This window comes from Callithrix jacchus, chromosome X, assembly GCF_049354715.1.
Source record: "Callithrix jacchus isolate 240 chromosome X, calJac240_pri, whole genome shotgun sequence".
NCBI classification, from domain to species: Eukaryota; Metazoa; Chordata; class Mammalia; order Primates; family Cebidae; genus Callithrix; species Callithrix jacchus.
This window is the reverse complement of record NC_133524.1, coordinates 31126268-31149793: the sequence shown is the minus strand read 5'-3', so window position 1 is coordinate 31149793 and position 23526 is coordinate 31126268. Positions and strand designations below refer to the sequence as shown.

General features: G+C 44.4%; 3 protein-coding genes across 4 annotated transcripts; all 3 read right to left on the bottom strand.

Moving 5' to 3' along the window:
* Positions 1–3941: 3941 nt before the first annotated feature.
* MAGEB1 (MAGE family member B1) lies at positions 3942–12060 on the bottom strand. Of its 2 annotated transcripts, XM_078364271.1 has the most exons (4): positions 11986–12060; positions 9439–9533; positions 8390–8483; positions 3942–5520 (listed from the first exon to the last, which is right to left on the bottom strand). In XM_078364271.1, the coding sequence occupies exon 4, from the start codon at positions 5458–5460 to the stop codon at positions 4432–4434; it is 1029 nt and encodes a 342-aa protein (XP_078220397.1). In that variant the 5' UTR covers positions 5461–5520; positions 8390–8483; positions 9439–9533; positions 11986–12060; the 3' UTR covers positions 3942–4431. The 2 variants fall into 2 exon arrangements, with proteins under 2 accessions (XP_078220397.1, XP_002762805.1); XM_002762759.6 differs by lacking the exon at positions 8390–8483.
* On the bottom strand, positions 12048–13777 carry MAGEB4 (MAGE family member B4). The gene has a single exon (XM_002762750.6). It carries the CDS (start codon positions 13639–13641, stop codon positions 12601–12603), a length of 1041 nt encoding a protein of 346 aa, XP_002762796.1. The 5' UTR covers positions 13642–13777; the 3' UTR covers positions 12048–12600.
* Positions 13778–17975: 4198 nt separating this feature from the next.
* On the bottom strand, positions 17976–23220 carry MAGEB3 (MAGE family member B3). Its single transcript, XM_002762749.6, has 3 exons — positions 23060–23220; positions 22139–22240; positions 17976–19609 (listed from the first exon to the last, which is right to left on the bottom strand). The coding sequence occupies exon 3, from the start codon at positions 19546–19548 to the stop codon at positions 18508–18510; it is 1041 nt and encodes a 346-aa protein (XP_002762795.1). The 5' UTR covers positions 19549–19609; positions 22139–22240; positions 23060–23220; the 3' UTR covers positions 17976–18507.
* Positions 23221–23526: the final 306 nt, after the last annotated feature.

Here is a 23526-nt window from a genome sequence, read left to right as displayed (position 1 = left end):
GAAATGTTACATCAACATTTCAGAATTTCAAGGCACGCCCAAAGGGATTCTGGTACTCGAAGACATCACTGCAGAAATCTTCCTTTATAGGAGAAGGGAATTAAGTTAATTTTCTGCTCAACCAAATAAGACAAAAGGAAACAAATTAAGATCACAATGAGATAATATTTTTACCCCAAAGTTTAACCCAAATTTAAGTTTATGAAATAATATGCAAATGAGGGTACAGGGTGTCTACATATTTTAATTTGTGGTAATGTGAGTCAGTAGAGCATTTTTTGATGAAATTTTAGAAATAATTATAAAATTTTGCCACCATCACACCTTCTCTACTTTAACCCTATTTCTGCTTTGCTATGTTTTCCCTATAAGAAACCATGCATATTTACCCCAAAATTCATAGTCAAAGGTATTAATTTTGGTTCTATTCATCATAACAATAAATGGGAAACAACTTATGTGTCTATCAGAAGGAGAATGATTAATTGTGGCTCATGCAACTTTACAATTCTAGAAAGTAGCTTAAAAAGTGAGGTGGATCTATACCTGCTGTCATAAAAAGATTCTGCATTCATTTCATTAAATGAAAAGAACAAGGGACACAACAATGTATACACCGTTACCCATGTATGTTAAAACCTCAATATATTTTCATAGCACATCTATGGTATAAAAAAGCCTTGAGTCAGCTTTAAAATGACACACATCAGATTATTAATTGTGGTTACTTTCGAAAAAGGGGGCTGAATTTTGGAGGAATGTTGGGAGGGAGGAGATTGTGATTTATTGGTATTAAATTTTTTTCCAACAAGAATATGCATACCACCACTAGCTTTGTGAAATTATTTTTAATAGGCCTAACAATAGAAATAGCAGTTGTGTATTACTCAAAGTAACTGCTAACTGATGCAATAGAAAAAAAAAAACCCTGAAATGTGAATGGGTTAACACAACAAATGTTTATTTATTGTGCACATAAAAACTGATGTGGGTTGACAGTGACCCAGGGAACCAGGCTACTTCCATAACCTGGTTTAGCCTGGAACCAGGCTACTTCCATACCCTGGTTTAGCCTGGAACCAGGCTATTTGCATACACAAGGTCACATCTAATTTTTAAACTCCACACCCCAATGTGGGTTCTCCATGTTTGCTGCTCACTGGAAGATAAAGCACGGAGATGGCTGACTGGATCTCAGTGCCTTGGCTTAGAGGTGACAAACATGCTTTTACTCATATTTCAGTGGCAAGGGTTAGTGAAATGATCCTTTTTAACTATGAATAGACTGGGAATGTAGTCTCTCCATGAGCCTGGAAAGGAGAGCAGGACCTCATGTGGGTAAACACTTGTCATCTCTCCCCTAAGCTGGTACATAATAGATGTTCATTGAAGAGCAACTGTTAAAATTGGTTGGGACAATAACACTTTTCATTTCTTAGAGGAATTTCTAAGCAGGCCGAATTTGCCTTGAAATTTGCAACATTTTTCTAGTGTCTACTATATGACAGATGTTTTCAAACACAAGGTCACATCTAATTTTCAAAATGACCCTGGAAATTTCTATGAGGAGGATGGGTCCTTTGTCAATCAATAGCACCTTTCGGCACAACTCTTCATAATAACCTGCATACTTTTAGTAGGTTGAGAATTTTCTCCTACCTTCGGCAGATGATCAAATCATAGCTACCCACCACCTACTTAACATGCCCAAACACCTGAGCAGTTACAATGAAGCACACTGAAAAACCACTATGTTCTTCTGGGGCAGATATAGATAAGAGTAAATTGAAGGACATTTAAGTTATGTTTTTCTTTTTATTCAAAGTTGGCATGTCTGCTAAGGAACAATTTTCCATCTCTGAGAAGGACTCCAAGAAAGATTTTTAGGGATTCGGCCACAGTAGATGTTTGCTTAGACAGTGATTTCCTCTGTCCTTCCTTATCTACCACTTAAGAGGGAGGCTTTGGATGTTGACCACCTAGGTAAATTCACTCATTGGTGTATGTGTTCAGTGGCCAGTCTCAAATAAAATACTCTATTAAAATCCCACTGCAAATATCAGAGTGGCTTAAAAAAGCCTCTTCTCTAGACTTAGGGTTATAAGCCAAGAAACAGTAGATTCTTTGCTAAATCAGTAGATTTAAACACTTTGACAGTGTGGTGGAAGCACCCAGAAACATGAAGAGGTGTCTAGGCTTCACTGTTGGAAGTGAACAATTACACAAAAGGGGCTGCTGCTGTCAAAGGGCATCTGTGGTGAGGGGTGAGACCTCCAAGCAGTTGGAACCCTCTGTGTCAGGGAAAACGCAGATGAGTCTGAGCTGTCTGTTTCTCTGGGAGCAGGTGCAGTTTCCAGAGAAAGACGCAGTGAAGCTGACCAGCAGGTCAGTTCCAGTTTGGACAGCGGGGTACAGTGGTGCCGACCCCAGGGAAGGGCACAGTAATGTGGGAAAGTGCTTGACTAGACTTATGTGCTGGGCCCAGGGCAGAGTCAGCTCTAGAGGAACCCGAGGGCTAGAGGTGGGAGGGCCCCAGGCCAATGAACCCCACAGACAATCCAAAACTTTTTCATTTTCATCTTCCTTCCACTAATAGGCCTGCTTTTAGTACTTTGGTCACAGGGCACTTGTTATCATTTGAGAGATATTGTGGAATAGTCAGAATTAAAGAGACAGTTTGGTCTCAGATTGTGATAAGTAGAACAGTGTGGGCCCTAGAAACATTTAGACCAGGAGTTTTGTCCCAGCTCTGTCACTTACCAGCCATGTGAACTTGAGAAAGTTGCAAATTTTTCATCTACTAAGTTTGATAAGTCCCATGTTGTAGGATTTTTAGAAGACACGTAATGTATGTAAGGCAACTGGCAAAGTGACTGGCAAATATTGGGTCTTTAATGAATGGCAGTTATTACTATGATTATATTCACACAAGAAGAGACTACTCTCGTCTCTGGGAAAGTTTTGTTTTGTGCAGGAATTGTCAGAGAACATGCAGTACTCTAAAAAACAATCACCAAATGAGCCAAAATGCTGCTAAGCAAGTAACGCTATGTAAATTCTCCCCATGAGAGAATATGTTATTTTATATGGAAGCAAGGACTTCATCAGAATTCAACTCAAAGCTTATAGAGTTTATGTCAGGGACCAACTCCCTGCCCTCTGATATTCCCTTCCTATGAAAACATTATTTTTACTTATTTCATCACCAATGAGATAAAGCCCTATCTTGGAGTTTTGTCAAATTATGCACAAGAAGACCTAATTAATACAGTAGGCTCTGGCTGCACAACCTTAGGGAAAACAGTGTTAGCTTAGTGGCTTCTTGGCATCTCACCTCAAGAAAATATAACCCTTATTTCTCAAACACTCTTCAGAGACAATGTGCATAAAACAACTAGTTTGTGTACTGTGTTTGACTGCCCTGGGACAGGAGCACTGTATTGTTCCACTCCTACCCCAGACACAGGATCTATCTCCTTTACCCACAATCCCAAAATAACTGTTAAGGGCAGTTTCCCTTTCTAGGCTTAGCCTCCCAATTCCAACGCTCATGATCTGAAGGTTTTGCACCTTCTTATGATTATCACAACCTCACCCAGTTCACCATGAAGCGAACTTAAAATGACCTCCCAATGAGGGACTTGTATTGTCCCATACCACCAAGTGCCTTGGCTAAGGAAATTTTCACTTGACTGCTCTTATCTGAACCTTCTCCCACCATCCTCACTTCTTTTATCTGTTTTTGTATGCATGCTTTTTATGTAAAAAAAATCTGGACATGTAGAGTATATCTTGCCATCTTCCTTAAATAACTGTCCTTAAGACTAAAAATCTGTGTGCAAAGAAAGGGTCTTCTTTAAACAATCACTACTATCACAGAGCCTTACTAAGAGCAGATGCTCAATTTGCGATGAGAATAAATGAGCCACTGAACAAGGAACATAATTATTACTATTTATTTGCATTCTTGAAAAGCTTAAAGACAACCAGGTGTATATCTTTGGATTTTACAAAAGCAAAGTGAATGAAGAAAACAATTGACATGGTTTGTTTACTCTTCCTCTATTTTACGACTCCAATTATGTTGTGTAAGGTTCTTTCACACATTTCTGAGAAAATCTCTGACACTATGCTTTCTTCTTCTTGAACCCAAAAATGATTCAAGGATTTCAAAATGTCTTACAGAATATCAAAACTCTTATGCTTAAATCTGGCAACACCAATAAATGTGGAATCCATGTCATTCGTAGACATAGATTCCAACTCTAAATAAACATGCTATTTAAAGGAAAACAGTTGAAAGATACTAATGTTTAACAGGAACACAAAGAAGCTATATATCATGATCTCTCTAACTCTATCTTGGTTTCTCACTACTTTAAAATGTTGGCATCTTGCCTCAAAAACAAAGTGAACAATCTACCTTAGTTTTCACATGCGGTGGGAGAGCCTGCTCAATCTGGCTCTAGTACGCACAATAGCGCGACGCCTGGCTGCAACACTGGATAGAATGCGGGCTCTCTCTTCCTCATCTCTCAAAGCCTCTTCAAAATAGTGTGGTAAGGCACGGGGGGTGGTACCATTCACCTTGGCCAAAAACTCGAGAACTTTCATCTTGGTGGTTTCAGCATAGGCTCTTGTACCCCACAGGAATTGATAGCATGGGGGATCACTGTTGGGCACCTGCTTGTACTCCACATATTTTTCCTGCACCAGATCTTGGGTGATGAACTTCCGGGGTTCCCCATAGATTATGTGCTCCTCTCCATCATAGGCTCCCAATGTATTCATGAATTTCCAGACCTCTTCCTCAGTGGCAGAGTTGCCACTTAAGAAGATCACACCCAGGAGAGGCATCAGAAGCCCGTTCCTGGGAAATTCCCAATCACCACTCAGGTTTCCATCATTGGTGAAGTTTAGCTTGCTGGTGAGGGTGTAGGTGTGGCGACGGGGGTTGTTTTCCTTCAAATCAAGGCCAAAGACCAGCTCCAAGCGGTCAGAGGCTCTCTTGAGGATCTCAGGGAAGTGACCCTTGTACTTTTCATCAACAAACTTCAGCATGATTGCCTTCGTAATGGGCTGCTTCCTTTTATACTTATCTAGCAGGAAATGCATCAGCAGTCCTGCCTCTCCGGTTATAGGATCTTTGATTGCACTCCCAGTGGATGTTGAGGTCTGGGAGAAACCTGCATTTTCCTCACTTTGGCTCTTGGCACCTTCATCAGATTTGGTGCATGACATAGCTGCAGCAGCAGTGGTGGTGGGTAGGACTCCCTGAGGCTCCTGGGGAATGCCAGCAGCAGGGGAGCTAGTGGAAGTATCCCCTAAATCAGGAGAGGAGGAGGGGCACTCCTCTTTCTCTGCTGCAGTGGCCTGAGCGGCCTTGAGACCCTGGGTCTCCTCTCGTGCCTTGCGGCGTTTCTCACGAGCACGGAGCTTACTCTTTTGACCCCGAGGCATGATGGCTGTTGTCAGGCACAACAGGCAGGAGGGTGGGCACAAGGGCAGGAAATGTGGTACCTGGAGAAGAGAATGAGATCCTGTGAGCACTTGCAGCAGGGAGGTATTATCTTGGCTTTTAGAGAGCCACCTCCACTGGTTTCCTTGAGAGCACTGCTCTAGGAACTCACTAGGATCTTGTTGCCAATCCTGCCTGGGGCTGACTGGGTGAGAGCAGAGACTGGCAGTGTAGACTCCCTCTGTGTCCAAGGGCCCTCTCAGTTCATATACAGTATCTTCATATCTATTCTTGGAAGGGCCTGGGACCACCTTCTTGCGCTGCTCTAAAGCTGACACTTCAAAGCTCCCTGGAATCCACCAAAGACAAATGAGGCACTGCCTCAGTCCACCATCCCTGCTGGGGACTAGACGGGGTGGCAGTGCTGACAGTTCTGTGGGACCCTCTCTGTCCTGGGCTAGCTGGACCTCAATCTTCAGTCAGAGTCCTCATCTCATCTAAAGCTAAGGTCTGAGAACCTCTCTTCTGCTGACTGGTGCTGCATCTTTAGAACTAAGCTCTCACCTCCCTTAGAACTGATGCAAAGAAATAAAAAGTCTCAGCCTGACAACTCTGGGCCAGGGCCTTTGAGAGCTAAGTGCATGGACAGGGCTAGCATCATTGCTTTTCCTCTATTTGAGGTATGGGTTGGGGGCTTGGGGGAATGAATGGTACCTTCATTCCACACCCATGGCCCATACTTTGACTCCCAGAAGGGCCTATGGCTCCGTTCTCTCTACACCTGAGGACATTTACTCATAGTAAGGCCTACATCTAACTGAGACCCAGGGGAGGAAATGAGGGTGGCTGTATCTGGCCACACTGCCCATATTCTCCAGAGGCTGAAAGCTGTGGTGGGCAAGTTGAAGCCCTGTGATGTGTAGCCCCACTTATGGTCCTTGCTCAAGGTCTCCAGTTTGACACTTGGGAGGGCCTAAAATGCTTCCCATTCCTCCTGCTAACGCATCTGACTAAGACCTTCATTTCTCTGTTAATCTTGAAGAGGAATTTAGGGGCACTTCTGACATTTATGCTTGTGGCTTCCTAGGGCTGACATAAAGAGGGACTCTGAGGGATCCCCACTGATGAGGTGGGAGTTCCCTCAAGTCTTCTATATGAGACCTGACACAACCTGGAGATTCTCCCTCTGGTGACCTGAGACCCCTTGCATCAGATTAAGATTTTCATTTCCTCATAATCCCAAAATCAAAGAAAGCATGAGTCACATCCGGTCACCCTGTCATCTATGGGGATCCAGTGTTCTGGGGTTGTTGTTCTCTTTGTCTTCACTCAGGTAGAATCTGAGCTCCTCTCTAAGCCCACTTGATTCTTCCAGCCTCATACAAATGCCTTCACCTCTCTCGAGTACCCAGGGCCAGACTTGAGAGGATGACACATCTGGCTACTTCTGCCTGGGGTTTCCCAGGGCTGAGAGGGGGTGGAACTTTGTGAAGCCCCACTTTCTGGGTCAGTGCTCATCTTATTCCTCCCTCAGTGTCTTCTCTGTTTTGATCTAATGCCTATTCAGTCATACAACCCCCCGCCTCAACTCCCTGAGGAAGAAGTGAAATATTTCTCATCTGGCTACAAATGCCCATTGGTCTCCCAAGTCTGAAAATCAGGAAGGAATTCTGTTTCTTTCACTGTTATGGGATGAGTGGTTCCCCCAGTTCTCAGGGTCTTCTTCTTGACTCCTGGAATTACCTGGGAATCCTCTAGTTGCTAGCACAAGGCTGCCCCCTTTAATGAAGTTCTTCACTTCCCTGAGATGCTCTAGGAAGAAGTGAGTGAGACTCATCATGTCACCATACCTGGATCTCCCAGGTCTCATAGTGGGGATAGGGCTCTAAGTGGGTTACTTCTTTCTTGGAGGGGTCCCCTCATACTTTCTCAGTTTCACCATTTGTTAGGAACTGGGCCTCCTCCCTGTACTAAAGAAGGGCTTTCATATTAAACCAAAGCCATTATGTACCTGAAATAGCCCCTGAAGGAAATGAGGAGAATTTCAACTTGAGAGCTCTAACTCTGGCTTCTCAGGAATGAACGCTGAGGTAAGACTTTGTGCATTCCCACCTGTTCTGGACTAGGTGGTTACCTCATTCTTCATACAGAATTTATACCCTGACACTTGTCACAGCGTATGACTCTTATCTCTCTACTGAACCAGAGCAGCGAGGCCTTAAACCAAGGTCCTCCTCTCTCTAAGCCCCTGAAGGCAGAACAGGGAGTACGTGAGCTACCAGCTCTGGCCTGGGACTCCCAGAGACAGCATCAGGTGCGGCTCTGTCCCTTGTGTATTGAGTAGCCCCCATTTCCTCACTCAGGGTCTCCACCTCCACTCGGCACTCCTTCTGGGACTCCACCCATCACATGGTCCTGAGACTATGCCCCGTAGACAAAGGTCCTCATATTCCTTGGACCTAAGTTCACAATCATAGCGAGCCACATCCCGCCAAGGCTGACTGGGGCCTGCATGTGCAAACAGCAGGGGCGGGACTTTTGGCCCCACTGTTCTGGAGTCTTCGACTCCCTCAGTCGTCACACAGAACTTTGTCCATGACTCCTAGTAGGGTTTAAGACTCCTCCCGCCATAGACCTGAGTCTATATGCCTTATACCAAAGCTCTCATCTCCCTGAATCGCCGACTCCCTCAGTCGTCACACAGAACTTTGTCCATGACTCCTAGTAGGGTTTAAGACTCCTCCCGCCATAGACCTGAGTCTATATGCCTTATACCAAAGCTCTCATCTCCCTGAGTCGCCGAAGAGACAGTCAAGTTACTACCCACTGGTTACCTAAAGCCTCCCAGGACCAAATGCAAAAGCGGGACTTAATGGGGCCCTATTTGCTACGGGTGAAGGTGTCTCTTCAATTTACACTCAGGGTCCTCACCTTGACTCCTGACCAGTCCTGAGAATTCACCGTCGGCCTACCGACGCTGCGCCCCTTAATTGGCGACTCGCAACTCGCCTCCTCGCCTCCTCACCTTCAAAGCGAAAGTGGTAAGTCACATCCGCCTGGGGTCAGCCCCCTCCCCATCACATACGTCACATCCGCCCGGGGCCCCGCCCTCCCCCACCGCCTGCCCCACCCTTCAAAGCGGAAGTGAGGATGAGCAACATCCGCTTGGCTCCTTGCCCTCATAATGGAAGTGAGGACGAACCACGTGTGCTGGAGTCCTCGCCTTCAAAGCAGAAGTCAGGATGAGCCACATTCGGCAGCCTGGGGCCTTTGAAGGGTGAAGGCAGGAGCATGATGCTATGGGAGGTCACTGTTCTTGTGTTGCTAATCTCTACGTACCCCCTAGAAGTCCTTACCTTAGTATCTAGCAGCCTGGGATGACTCCGCCTGCTGACCCAAATCTGCCAGCCTCCATACAATACCCCAACCTCCCTCAAACCCACGGTGGAAATCTGAGCATGCGATACAGGCCACCCCTGCCTGGGCCTCACAGGCCTGACAGCAGTGGCAGGACTCTGTGAACGTCCCTCTTTTGGGGAGAGGTCTTCCTCACTAGGACTCCCGCTCCTGCTCCGGCTCCGGTTTCCTCTCCAGGCAGAATTAGAGCGACTCCCCCTTCAGGGCCAGATGCTCTCCTCCCTGAGACCTTCCAGGCGGAAATGAGAGGCACCTTAGGCAGATAGCTCTGTCTGGTGCTTCAAAACGGGATGAACTCTGTGTGGTCTTGTCTGCTGGTGGAGTCCCCGCATAACACGTAAGAGTCCTACAGTGATTCTTGTTAGAGTCTCAACCTCTTCCCTCTGTGAAACTGACGCTGCCCCAAGTAGACGGAACCAGTCACCTCCCTGAGACTTTCCGGGCAGAAATCAACCTGCCATCCCCGCCTGGGGCTTTTTGTGAGGCCTCTTCTTAACCCTTAGTCCACATTCAGCCTCTCACCTTGACAAGTGAGCAAACCTATAACTCCACCCTTTATTTACCTGAACCTGCTCCTCTCACATAAAGGTCCTGTTTTCCTGAGAATTTGGAGTTGGAATTCTGGATGATCCTCATATGATCATAGTTCTTTTGCAACCTGCAAGAACAGATAGTAAGGACAGGCCTCAATAGAGCTCCACAGTTTTGCTCCTCGCCTTTACATGTATCAGAACCTGGGACTCCTCTGTTTACTGAACTGAGGTCACCCTCCTGAAGGGTCTAGATGAAACCTTACATTTTGAAATGGTTTTCACCCTACTATTCATTCATGAGGGTTCTCATGTTGGCTCCTGTCTCTTGATCAATGTCTTCCAGGGAAATGTCACATCTCTGCAAAAATTTGATCAATTTCCTCTTTGCAGAGCTTGCAGAGAAGAGGTCCCTGTCCCAGAAGTAATGTGACATTGGGAAACTGAAATGGAAGGTGGAGAGCCTAGGACAGATACTGTGCTCTCAGGGGAAAAAACATGCTGATCTGTTCTTTCACTTCACCAACCAAAGGGTATTTCTAAAAGACTTACTTTCTATAGAAAAGGGTGAAGCCAGATGATTTTGCAATCTTTCGATCTTTTGAAGCTATCTGATTTTGCTTCTGTTGATGATCATATTGTCACCGAGTATTATTTCTTTCTGTCTTTAACTTACATGTGTCAATTATTTTGGTATTATCCTTGCTCTGGTTTTGTATTCCAATCAGTGTTTGGGGCATAGACCTCTTCTTTGTTACCTGAGATACACTTTGGGTTAGCAGAAGAAAATGAATTAAGCAACTTGTGGTAAGCTTCAGTTTGGGAGGAGTGGAACAGTGTGGACTCTAGAGGAATTCAGATCAGCAGTCTAGTTTCAGCCCTATCACTTACTAGCTGTATGAACTTGGGCACATTACCAAACTCTATGAGCCTTAGGCTCTGCATCTGTGAAATGGGCTTGATAAGCCTTGTGATGTAGGACTGGTGGAATGTGGTTAACATGTGCAAAGCCCTGGAGTGCATTGAGACTTTAAACAATGCTTATTACTATGATTATTTCAACTACAGAAGAAATCATCTGTAGTTGATTCAGAAGAAATCTGCTGATTTTTTTTAAGCCCAAGTGATAACAAAGAATATACAACATTCTAAGACATGAAACTACAAATCAGCCCAAAATGCAGCTTACAAAGAAACTCTAAGTATCTTTTCCATACTGAATCATAGTTTGAGTGTGGAGTTGTCTTTCTCAGCTGAAAGCAACTGAAACCTTCTAGGGTTTGCTTCAAAGACCAACTCTAGCCTTTCATACAAACCACCCTTATATTCATTTATTTTACCATCACCAAAAATCTAGATGTCCCTTAAAACTTCCAAAACACATGAAAGAAAAGAAAAATGAATGCCCTTTTAATGGAATGGATTCTGGCTCCCCAGCTGATGGCAGAGTATTAGCCCAGTGGCATATGAGTTTCCAGTCTTAAAGGAGTAACACCTTTATTTCTCAGAAACACCCCGGGGACTATGTGCATAAAACACCTAATCTGTGTACTGGATTCACTTGCGCTGGGACAAGAGCACAGGCCATTTTCAATCCCTACCCCAGGCAAAGATTTCCTCTGTTTTTTTCCACAATTCCAAAGTAACTTTTAAGGGCAATTTTTCATTCCAGTCTCTAACTCTCAACTCTGAGATCCATCATCTGAGTGTGTGACCCCCCTGCTCGGTGCGCCCCATCTAGTCACTATGCAGCAACATAAAATTACCTCCTACTGCAGTATGTTCAGTTTCCCAGAGTCTCAATTACCTTGCTTAGGACATTTACACTAGATTCTTCCCCTAGAAACACCCCCACCTTCTTATATCCTCTTTTCAACTGTCTTTAGGTCTTAGGGACTATCTCATTACCTTCATTATGTGATAGCTGCTGTTGAATTCTAAAATTCTATGGACAGGGTTTTATTTTTTTTTAATTTTTATTTTTTTGCTTATCCAGTGCTAGCTAGGAGCCCTCTGAAGAGTAGCTGCTCAATTAATATTAGGACAATTAAAGTGCAAGTGAGCCGGAAGTCAAATGTATTGCTATTTAATTTCTCCCACATTCCTGAGAAAGCTAACCCAATCCAGATACATATACTTCAGTTTTACAAAGAAAGACTAAAAGGAATAAAACAAAGCAAGAATTGACCACATTTTACTTTTTTTTCTCTATTTCATGATCCCACCAACTTTATTGCTAGGTAATTTCCTTTTCACAAATTCTGTATTCTAATGTCATATTGTCTTGTTCTAGATCACAGAAAAAGATTTAAAGATTTTAAATTGTTTTACATAATGCAAAAGTTCTTGTTCTTCAACCTGACATATTTTAATAAATGAGTTTTTCATGCCATTCATAAACTTAGATTCTGAAACTAAATAATTCTACAATTAAAAGAAAGAACACTGAAAAACAGGAAAATGAAAAGATAAATCATTTTACATACAAATATATTATATATGATGTTCCCACCAACTCCTCTTTGGCCCTCTATTAATTAGAAGGTTAATATTTTCTTTAATTAAAAGTAAAGAATATACCTCAGACTTCACAAGGAGTGGATGACACTGTTGGACATCACACTGGAACATGCCAGGAGCAGTTGCAACACTGTCTCCCTCATCTCTCAAAGTCTTCTCTTAATAGAGGGAAGACAATGGGGACACTGTCATTGACCTTGGCCGAAGCCTCCACATTCTTAAATAATCTAAGCAAACCAGGTATGTAACTTTCAAATTTATGAACAACAAAAGACTAAAAGTAGTAAGATAAATCAAAAATAAAGCAACTTTTGCTTTTCTTCTCTTTCTGTCTTCAGATTCTTCTATTTTACTGTGGCGTTATTTTAAATTTCTAAAAATAACCTTACTCCAACGCCATGTTATTTTGCTCTGTATCACAAAAACGATTTTCAGATTTTCTATTTGTATTTCAAAAACCAAACTCTTATTACTAAACCAACCTGATAAACAGAAATAAGTGTGTGATGCATGCCATTTCTAAGCTTATATTCTGAATTTAAATAACCTTTCTATTTTAAGAAACATCACAGGAAAATTCAACAAAGAGATATATCACCGAGTTATTCATGCAGCACAGGAACAGCAGAAGGCAGCAGGTCTTTCAACTACAAATTGAACAATTTGCCTTAGATCTCACATGGGGTGGGAAGAGCTGCTGGATGTGTCCCTTGAATGTGCACTAGTCATGGCAGTAGTGCCACGCCTGGCTGCAACTCTGGGCCGGGCTTTGGCTTTCTCTTCTTCATCTCTCAAAGCCTCTTCATAAAGGAGTGGGAAGTTACTGGGGATGGTATCATTCACCTTGGCCAAAAACTCTAGGACTTTCATCTTGCTGGTTTCAGCATAGGCTCTTGGACCCCACAGGAATTGATAGCGTGGGGGATCACTGTTGGGCACCTGCTTGTACTCCAGATATTCTTCCTGCACCAGATCTTGGGAGATAAGCTTTCGGGCATCCCCAAAGATGATATGCCTCTTACCATCATAGATCCCCAAAACATTCAGGAATTCCCAGATTTCCTCTTCACTGGCACAGTTGCCACTTAAGAAGATCACACTCAGTAGAGGCATCAGAAGCCCATTCCTTGGATATTTCCAGGAACTGCTCTCGTTTCCATCGTTGGTGGGATTCAGCAAGCTGACAATGGTGTAGGAGTGACTGGTCGGGTTGACTTCCTTCAAGGAAAGGCCAAAGACCAGCTCCATGCGCTGAGAGGCTCTGCTGAAGATCTCAGGGAAGTGCTCCTTGTACTTTTTGCTGATGATCTTCAGCATTTCTGCCTTTGTAGTGGGCTCTTTCATTTTATACTTGTACAGCAGGAACTGCACCAACATCTTCGTCTTCCTGGTTATAGGATCTTTGATTGAGCTCTCAGTGGATGTTGAGGCCTGGAAGGAACTTGCCTTTTCCTCACCTTGGCTCTTGTCACTTTCATCAGATCCAGTGCATGACATAGCTGCAGCACCAGTGGTGGGTAGTGCTCTCTGAGGCCTCTGCAGAATGCCAGCAGCAGGGGAGCTGGAGGGAATATCCCCCAAAACAGATGAGGAAGAGGAATGAGACTCTTCTTTCTCTGCTGCAGTGGCCTGAGCAACCTTGGTATCCTGGGTCTGACCACGGGTCCGCTGGCGTTTCTCACGGGCACGGAGCTTACTCTTCTGACCTCGAGGCATGATAGCTGTGATTAGGCACAACAGGTAGGAGAGTAGCCAGAAGGGCAGGTGATATGGTGCCTGGAGAAGAGAGATTGAGATCCTGAGAACACCTTTAGTAGGCAGATACTACCTTGGCTTTTCAGAAACCGTCTCTGCAGGATTCCTTGAGAACACTGCTCTAAGTATTGACTGGGCTATTGTTCTTCGTCATTCTGTCCCCTGAGAACTCAGCTGAGGAAGTTACAATGTGCCTTAGGCTGCAGCTTGCCAACCCTGCTGGGGGCTGACTGGGTTCTCTCTGTGTTCTGGCTTGGAAAGGATCCACTCTGATTACTTTTAGAATTATCCTGTCAGCTCTTGGCAGGGCCTCAGCCTCCTTCTATTGGTGTTGTGAAGTAGAATCTTTAACTTTCTATGGGACCCAGATGAGGGAAATGTAGGGGCACCTCAACCCACCACCCCTGCTTCGAAGCATTTAGTGCTCTCTGTCCTGGGATCCTCAGGTCCCAAGTTTGCACTCAGTTTCCTCATCTGGACTCCATGCAGGGTTGTGGACTGTCTCTTCTGATGACTAATAACTGCGACTTCAGACCAAGAATTTCACCTTTTCTAGTTCTGACATAAAATGTGATGGGCATCTATGAAAAAAAAATTGATAATCTGGGCTTCACTAAATTATAACTTCTGCTCTGGTAAAGATACCACAAAGAATAAGACAACTCCCAGATTGGGAAAAATTTATTTTCAAAAGACATATCTGATAAAAGATTGTTAACCAAAACATACAAAAAATTCTTAAAACTGAACAATAAGAATGGACCAACCCTATTAAAAATGGGCAAAAGATATAAATGAGCATCTCAACAATAATATATACAGAAAGTAAATACGTACATGAAGTGATGCACAACATCACATGTCATTAGGGACTTGCAAATTAAAGTAATGTGAAACCACTCCATACCTATAAGAATGGTCAAAATCAAAAACTCTGATAACCCCAACTACCGACGAGGATGTGGAGCAATAGGAGCACACTGTCATTGCTGGTGGACATGCGAAATGGTACAGCCACTTTGGAAGACAGTTTATAAATTTCTTACAAAACTATGTGTAGTCTTATCATATGATCTAGTAACTGCACTTCTTGTTATTTAGCCAAATGAGTTGAAAAGAATGTTCACAAAATAACCTGCACACAAACATTTATAGTAGCTTTATTTATAATTGCCTAAACTGGAAAGCAGCCAAGATGTCCTTCAGAAGGAGAGTGGGTAAATTAAGAGTATAAAATATTATTCAGTATTAAAAGGGAAAGAACTATCAAGCCACAAAGAGACATGGAGGAAACCTAACTACATATTACAAAGTGAAAGAAGCCAATGTGAAAAGGCAACACAATGCATAATTCCATCTATAGACATTCTGGAAAAGGCAAAAGTGTAGAAACAGTACAAAGTTGAGTGGTTTCCAAGGGTTGGGAAGAGTGAGAGATAAATACATGAGGCACAGAGAACTTTTAAGGCAGTAAAGCAATTCTGTCTTAAATTGATAAGGTGATAATGATGTGTCCCTGTATGCTCAATTGTAACAAGTGTATTACCCTGGGTTGGGAGGTTGATATGAGGGAGGCTGTGCCTGGGAGGACAGGATGCCTGTGGAACTCTCTGTGCTTTCTGCTCAGTTTTGCTGTGAACATTAAACTATTCTGAAAAAAGAAGGTCAAGTATTTAAAAAAAAGTGATGGTGAAGCCTCAGCCTCACATGTTGCCCTGGCAATTTAAGATTTATGCAGGGGGCTAGAGTCTGTTGTCCTCTCTATTTAGAGGTGAGCAGCCCCCTCAGCTCTCACTTGTTTTCCTTTATTTGGCTCCTGGAAGATCCTGAGGCTCCCCTCCTTTTTGACCTCAAGACCTCTCTGTTTAAAAGGCCTGTACCTCCCTGAGATCTGATAGGAGGAGGAGAGGGTGGCCTTATCTGGCCATAACTGACTATGGTCTCCCAAGAGTGGCGGCTGTGGTAGCCAGGTTGAGGTCTTATGGTGGATCGTCCTACTCAGGTCCTAACTCAGGATCCTAAATCTGACTCACAGGAAGGCTTAATATTCCTCCCCCTGCTGAGCTGGGACTGCCCACCTCAGAACAAGACCTTCACTTCTCTGTTACTACTGATGATATGAGGGTGCCTCTGTCTGACATTCATGCCTGAATCTCTCAGAGATGACAATAGGGAGGATTCTGTGGGGTCTACACTGATAGGGGTTTGGTGGTTCCTGCACCCTTCAGGGTACTCACTTTACTCCTGGCACACCTTAGGAATCCTATCTCTATGGACCTGAGTCAGCTAGCCTGAGATAATGGTCTTTAACTTCTTAAGACCTCCGGAGTAGAAATTAGGTTCAGCTACATCCTGTCAAGACTATTGGGGTGAATGCTTCCCTCATTCTTTATTCAGGGTCCTCAACTTGGTACGTGTCAGAGAATGGGACTCCTCCCTCTACTGACCTGAGGTCCAAGAACTCACAAGTCCCTATGAACTTTGAAGAATAAGTGAGGAGATGCTCAGGCTAAGAACTGTGTCTGGCATGTTGCTCTGCTCTGTCCTCCTATATGAGGGTCTTTTTCTTGGTTCTTGTCCCTTAATTAATGACTTCCTGGGAAATACCACATCCCTTAAAAGTCTTGACCAGTTTCCCTACAACAAATCTTGCAGACAATGCATCCCTGTCCCAGGAGTGATGTAAGATGGGGAAGCTGTAACACAAACAGAAGCCCCAGGATAGAAGTCATACTGTCAGAGAAACACATTGATCTATTTCTTCTCTTTACCAGTCTCTTATGTATTTCTCTTGGAAAGTATTTAACTTCCTTAAAAAATGGGGGGACTGACCAGAATGACAGAATGTGAGCCCATGATCCTTTGAGTTTATATGTATTTGATTATGCAATCATATTGTCATCAAATATTGTCTTTCTCTCCTTTATTCACACGTCTCAGTCATTTTGGTGATTTTGTTGCTTTGGTTCTGTATTCCAGTCCAGCAAATTGGGCACAGAATCTTATAACTTGATGTACATTTGGGAGCAGTGAGAAGAAAAGTGAGTAAGGGGACACAGTCAGTCTCAGGTTGTGAGGCATGAAGCAGAGTGTGCTTTACACTCATTCAGACTAGGGGTCTTGCCCCAGTCCTGTCACTTACCAGCCATGAAAAAATTAGGCACATTAACAGACTGTGGGCTTCAGACATTTTTTCTGTGAAGTGGGTTTGATAAACTCTGTTTTGTCGGACTGGTAAAATGTATACAATGTATATAAAGTATTTGAGATGCATTGAGACATAAAATAGTGCCAGTTCTTATTATGATTCATTTGTCCCCTGACATTGCCATCCACTCCACTGGGTCTTATTTTTCAGTGCAGGAGATGTCGGAGATTATACCATATTCTAGGACAAAGAAAGCCCTATCAGACAAAGTGCTACTTAGAAAGGAAAACTAATTAATATTTCCTTATTACTTGATAGATGACTCAATATTAGTATGAGGTAGACTTCCTGAGTAGGTGCAACACAGATTCTAAAATGTGTTTCAAGGACCAAAAACTTCCGTCTCTTTCAACTATCCTTCCATCTAAACCACTTTTATTTTCATTCATTTAACCACCTCTCAAAAACTAGACCTTGCTAGAGTATGTCGGATTACACACGAGGTAACCTAATTGAATGTGCTTTTCATGGAACAGGCTCTGGATCCTGCAGCCCAGGGCAAAGAGTGCCAGCGCAGTGGCTTCTGGGCCTCCCATCTCCCTTGAGGATATTACCCTTATTTATCAGAAAGTGTCTGGAGATGATGTGCACAAAACACCTAGTGTGTGCTGTGTTTATTTGTATTGGAACAAGAGCACAGGACACATTCCTGCTCCAGATTCCCCTGGTTTGGGATCCATGATCCCTAAGTAACTGTTAAGAACTGTTTCCCATTCCAAACTTCATCTTGCACCTCTGAGAGGCAACATCTGAGAACCTGGCCTCTGCTCACCATTCCCACAGTCTCATCCAGCCCACCATGCAGCCTCACTTCACTCCCATTGAGGGACCCGCACTTTCCTTAGGCCCCACACAGTCTTGATTAGATAATTTATACTTGACTGTTCTCACGTGGAACCACCTCTCTCCCTTCTTATCATGTATACTTTTGGTCTTAGAGTGCATATCACCACTTTCCTTAGGTGATAGCTGTTTAACTTTGTAATATTAAGGTCAGTTGCTAGGTCTTCTTTTTCTTAGCCCTCCCAGTACTAGCATGGATCCTTCCAAAAGCAGATGCTCAATTAATGCTTGAAGAACAAATGAGTGTGTGAGCATGAGGTCTAATTTATTATGATTTAATTCTATATTATTAAACAAGCCAGACATATATGGTTATTTATCTTTCATTTTATTAAAAGACAGAGCAAAATCACTTAGGAAACAAAATATTGACCATCTTACTGTCTTTCTATATTTCTTAATCCCATACATTTTACTGCTTTTTAAGAAAAAATTTCAAGAAAATGCTTATTCTAATTCCAGGTTATTTTGCACCAGATCACTAAATAAGATGGAACTTTTCTCAATCTGTTTGACAAAATAGCAAAATTTTTACTGTTAAGCCAAAAAACAACAAATGTGACCAGTATGAATCCTAAACTTAGATTATAATGTTAAATAAAAGGAACATTTCAAAAATACTCCCCAAAATACAGATAAATCTTCAAATTATCCATTTAGAACAAGAACAAAAAGGTATTATACAGTGTGTTCCCTCCAGTAACACCCAGCCCTTCACTCCTCGGAACAGTGACTGCCCTTTTTAACCACAAGATGAAAAATTTGCTTCAACTTCACTAGGCGTGGGACGAGCTGCTAGCCTTGGCCTTGGAACATTTTCTGCCCATGGCATCACTGCCATCATTGAATGTAGCTGCAGCTAGGGCTCTTTCTTGCTCATCTCTCAAAGCCTCTTCATACCAGAACTGGAATGCACTGGGGACAGTTTGATTGACCTTGGCCCAAAACTCCAGGACTTTCAACTTGCTGGTTTCAGCATGGGCTCTTGGACCCCACAGGAATTCATAGCGTGCAGGATTAGTGTTGGGCACTTGTCGGTACTCCAGGTATTTAAGCTTCACCAAATCTTGGGTGATGAGCTTTCTGGGCTCCCCAAATATGAAGTGTTTCTTCCCATCATATATTCTCATCTTATTCAGGAATTCCCAGATATTCTCCTCAGTGGCACAGTTGCCCTTCATGAAGATCACACCCAGAAGATTCAGCAGGAGACCTGTCTTGGGAAACCCCCTGCCACGAGTCACCTTCCCATTGTTGGGGAGATCCATTTTGCTAACAAGGATATAGGAGTTCTTGCTAGAATCAATTTCTTTTAAGTCAACACCAAATACCACCTCCATGTTGAAAGAAGCTTTTCTAAGGATCTCAGGGAAGCGATTTTCATACCTTTTATGGAAAATTTTTAGCATATCTGCTTTCATAATGGGCCTTTTCCTTTTGTACATTTCCATCAAGAAGTGCACCAACATATTTGTCTTCGTGGTTAGAAGATCTGTGTGAGACCGCACAGTGGAGGATAGGCCCCGAGAGGAGCCGTGCTTTTTCTCAATTTTGCTGTTGGCTCCCTTGCATGACTTTTTGTGAGAAACATCTACCGATATGGTGGTGGATAGTGCTCTCCGAGGCTTCTTGAGAATGCTACTTGACCTTCCAGCAGACTTTTTCTGGATAGTAGCCCCCAAAACAAGAGGGGATGAAAAGGATACTTTTTTCCACTTAGTTGCAGTGGCCTGAGCACCCTGGCGACCCTGGGTCTGACCACGGGTCTGTTGGCGTTTCTCAGGTGCATGGAGCGAATTCTTCTGACCCCGAGGCATGATGGCTATGGTCAAGAACAGCAGGCAGGAGTGTCAGCAGAAGAGCAGGTGATATAGGCACCTGGAGGGGGGAGAGAGAGAAAGAGAAAAAGAAATCAGCACCTTCAGCAGAGAGGTTCCACTTTGGATTTAAAAGAAGGCCACCTCTGCAGGTTTCTATGAGAGCACTGCTCTAGAAACCCGGAGGGTTTCTGTTCTGATCAGTTTGTCCTCTGAGAACCCTGTGAAAGTAATTAAAGTGTGCCTTAGGCAGCAGCCTCCCAGCTCTGTTCTGTGTATACTGGGGCTGAGAGGAGCCACAGCAGGTCTAGCTCTTGTGGATCTCCTTTTACTCTGGGGTAGGTTTCTCTCAGCTCACATTCAGGACCATCCTAAAAACTGTCAGGGTCTGAGTCCCCTCTGTGCTGCACTAAATTTGACACCTCCAGCAAATGTCCTCATCTCCTTGGGACCACGCCGACGGGAGGAACTAGGTGCTAGGAGCATTATGGAAACCTACTCTTTCCTGGGCTTATTGGGGTCCTCACCTTGTCTCTGCATAATACCTAGACAGTTCCCTCTGCTGATCTGATGCCCCTCACTTTAGACAAAGGCCCTCAGCAACCTAATGCTATGAAAAAGAAAGGTGAGTTCACATACACCAGACCTTGATGCTCAGCCACCTCCGGGATGCAAGTGGGGAGTAGGGGACTCTTTGTTGTCCCTTCTTTATGTGAGAAGAGTGGTATCACTAGTCCTCATTCAGGGTCCTCACTGTGACTCCTGTAAGGCTCTGGATCTCCTCCCTTTTCCCTCTGCAGCACCGGGGCACATAATTAGTTCCACCTTTCTGTCACTCTCTAGGCAGTAAGGAAGCATCTCAGCCTGATGTTATTCCAAGGCTTCCTGGAGCTGAGAGAAGAGGGATAATCTGTGGGACTCTACTTTTTAGAGGCAGTGTTCCCTTTAGTTTTCTATTAGGTCTCTGACCTTGACTCCTAGTAGGTCATGGGACACTTCCCTCCATTAACCTAAGTCCTCCAGCCTCAGAACAAGGCCCTGGACAGGGAAGTTGGGACCCCCCCAACACCTATGAATACCTTTGCCTGGAGCTTGCAAACTGAGTGCAGGGACATTGTGTTGCCACCTCTATTGCAGAGATTTCCTTCATTATCACTCAGGGCCCTCACCTTGACTCTCTTCCACTTGCTGAATTGGGGCTACTTTCTTAAACCAAGGCCCTTCCCTCCCTGAGACTTTCCAGGTAGATAGATGTCAGACAGCCTTCAAGGTCTTCCCAGGGAAGACCTCAGGGGCAGGATTTAGTGTGGTCCTCTTAGTTTTAGGTTGGGGGATGGTAGTCTGTTTTGTCCACATTCAGGGTCCTGACCATGACTCCAGAAGAGTTCTAAGAATTCACCTTCTGCCAACAGGATGCTGTGCCCCTCACCTCCAGATCCTCCCCTTCAAAGCACTTCCAAGAAAGTGAGGACAAGCCTTATCTGTTCACAACTTCCCAGGGACTGATGGCTGACAACAGGGGTGGAACTCGATGGGACTCCACTGTTTTGGAGTCGCTGGTCCCTAGATTCTCATTCAGGGTCTTCACCTTGGTACCTTATCACAGCCTGAAATTTCTCCCTCTACTGACCTAAATTCACCAACCTCCAAACAAAACCCTCACCTCCCTGAACCCTTCCCTTCCTGGATGGGGAAGTCAGGGCCCCCGCTTATGACTACCCCTGTCTGGAGGCTTCTAAACTGGCTAGCAGCAGTGAGACTCTGTCTGAAAAACAAATCAATAAATAAAAACAAGGACCACTGGTGCTAAGCAGTGGGATGCTAACCCATAGGGCCGCTGCTGCTTTCTGTTTACACCCTTCTGGGAAGAGATCCCCTCCTTTAGCGCTCACACTTCACCTTGGCTCCAGTTAAGGTCCAGGTACCCTCCAACTGAATAACTGTGGCTGCTGCCTTAGTCCAAGATGCTCCCTCTGTGAGACTTTCCAGACAGAACTCAATCAGGACCTCCCAGGGTCAACCACAAGGGTGAGACTTTGTGGGTCCTCCTTCATAATGGGCAAGGAGTGGTCCCTTCAGTCCCTGCTCAGGGTTCTTACTTTTACTCCAGATCAGTTCTAAGAATTCATGCTAGGCTGTGGACCCAAATGAAGCTACTGCATCTGTCAGGCCAATAGCTTCACTGTCAAAGTGGAAGTGAGGATGAGCCACATCTCACTGAGGGTCTCCAAGGGCTGACAGCAGGAGGTGAGACTCTGGGACCCTGCTGTTCTGGAGTCAGTGGTCCCTAGGTCCTTATTCAGGGTTCTCACTTTGATACTAGTGTCGCAGAGTAATTCTTCTACTGAGCAAAGTCCACCAAACTCCAAAGGTCTCCCCTCCCATAGTCCTTAGAGGGGAAGCCTAGGCATGTTATCAGGCCATGACCAGGGGCCTCCCAGACCTAAAAACAGGGTTAGTGAGACTGTTTGGTGGGCCCCTCTTTTGGAGAAAGGTTCCCTGGTTAGCACCAATGGTCCTCACTTTTTTTTTGAGACTGGGCCTTACTCTGTCTCCCAGTCTGGCATGTAGTGGGGCAATCTCAGCTCACTGCAACCTCCATCCCCTGGTCCATGAACTCCTGGGCTCAAGTGATGCTGCCGACTTTAGCCTCCCAAAATGCTGGGATTACAAGCATGAGCCAGAGCCCTGCCTTAAAAAAAATTGTTTATTATTTATTTTGAGAAAGTGTCTTGGTTTGTTGCCCAGGCTGGAGCATAGTGGCTCGATCTCGGCTCACTGCAGCCTCCACCACGAGGGCTTAAGCTATCTCCCCACCTCAATCTCCTGGGTAGCTGGGACTACAGGGGTACACCACTGCTGTTCAGCTATTTTTTTTTAGAGGGAGTCTCGCTCTATCTCCAGGCTGGATTGCAGTGGCTCGATATCTGCTCACTGCAACCTCCACCTCCTGGGTCCAGGTGATTCTCCTGCCTCAGCCTCCCAAGTAGCTGGGCCTACAGGTGCGTGCCACCATGCCTGGCTAATTTTTGTATTTTTAGTAGAGACGGGAGTTTCGCCATATTGGTCAGAATGGTCTTGAACTTCTGACCTCGTGATCCACCCACCTGGCCTCCCAAAATGCTGGAATTACAGGCGTGAGCCACCGCGCCTGGCCCTTTTTTAATTTTTGTATTTTTTCTGTACAGTTTTTCGCCATGCTGCCCCGGCTGGTTTTGAATTCCTGGTCTCAAGCAATCTACTCGCCTCAGTCTCCCAATGTGCTTGGATTACAGGTGTGAGACACCACACTTAGCTTCGTCTTAATCTTGACTGTAATTAGGGCCAAGACACCTCTGAAGAACTGAAGCTTCCCTATTAGACAAAGCCCTCCCATCCCTGAGACCCTCAGGCTGAAATGAGAGGCATGGAAATTTTATAGTTCTGCCTGGGGCTTTCCAGGGTTAAAAACATGGATTGGGCTTCATGAAGTTCCCTCATTTGTGGATTTAGTTTTTCCTTTTATACTTACTCAAGAATCTTACTTCACTGCTGGCCAGTTCTGGAACTCCACCTTCTATGCCATGAATTCTGCTCAGATCAAGGTCCTCTGAGATCTAGGCTGAAGTTTGGATGAGCCACGTTAGGCCAGGGATGTTTGGGTCCTGTGAGGGCAGACAACAGAGTCGGGTTTCTATGGGGCATCACTGTTCTGTCTCCTCCTGTTCTTCATTCAAGGTCCTCCATGATATCTGCCAGACCTTGGGATCATCCCTCTACTTAACTGAGGTCACCTTAGGTCAGAACTCTCACTTTGCTGAGAACTCTGAAGGGTAAAAGAGAGGACACTTGGTGTGACTGCACTGCCTGGGACATTCTAGGCCTGAGAACAGGTTTGGGTAGATCGCTGAATGACCCTCTATTTTTTGGTGTGATGGTCTTTCCAGTATTTATTCATGAGTGTCCTCCTTATTTACTCTTGTCTCTCGGATTAAAGGC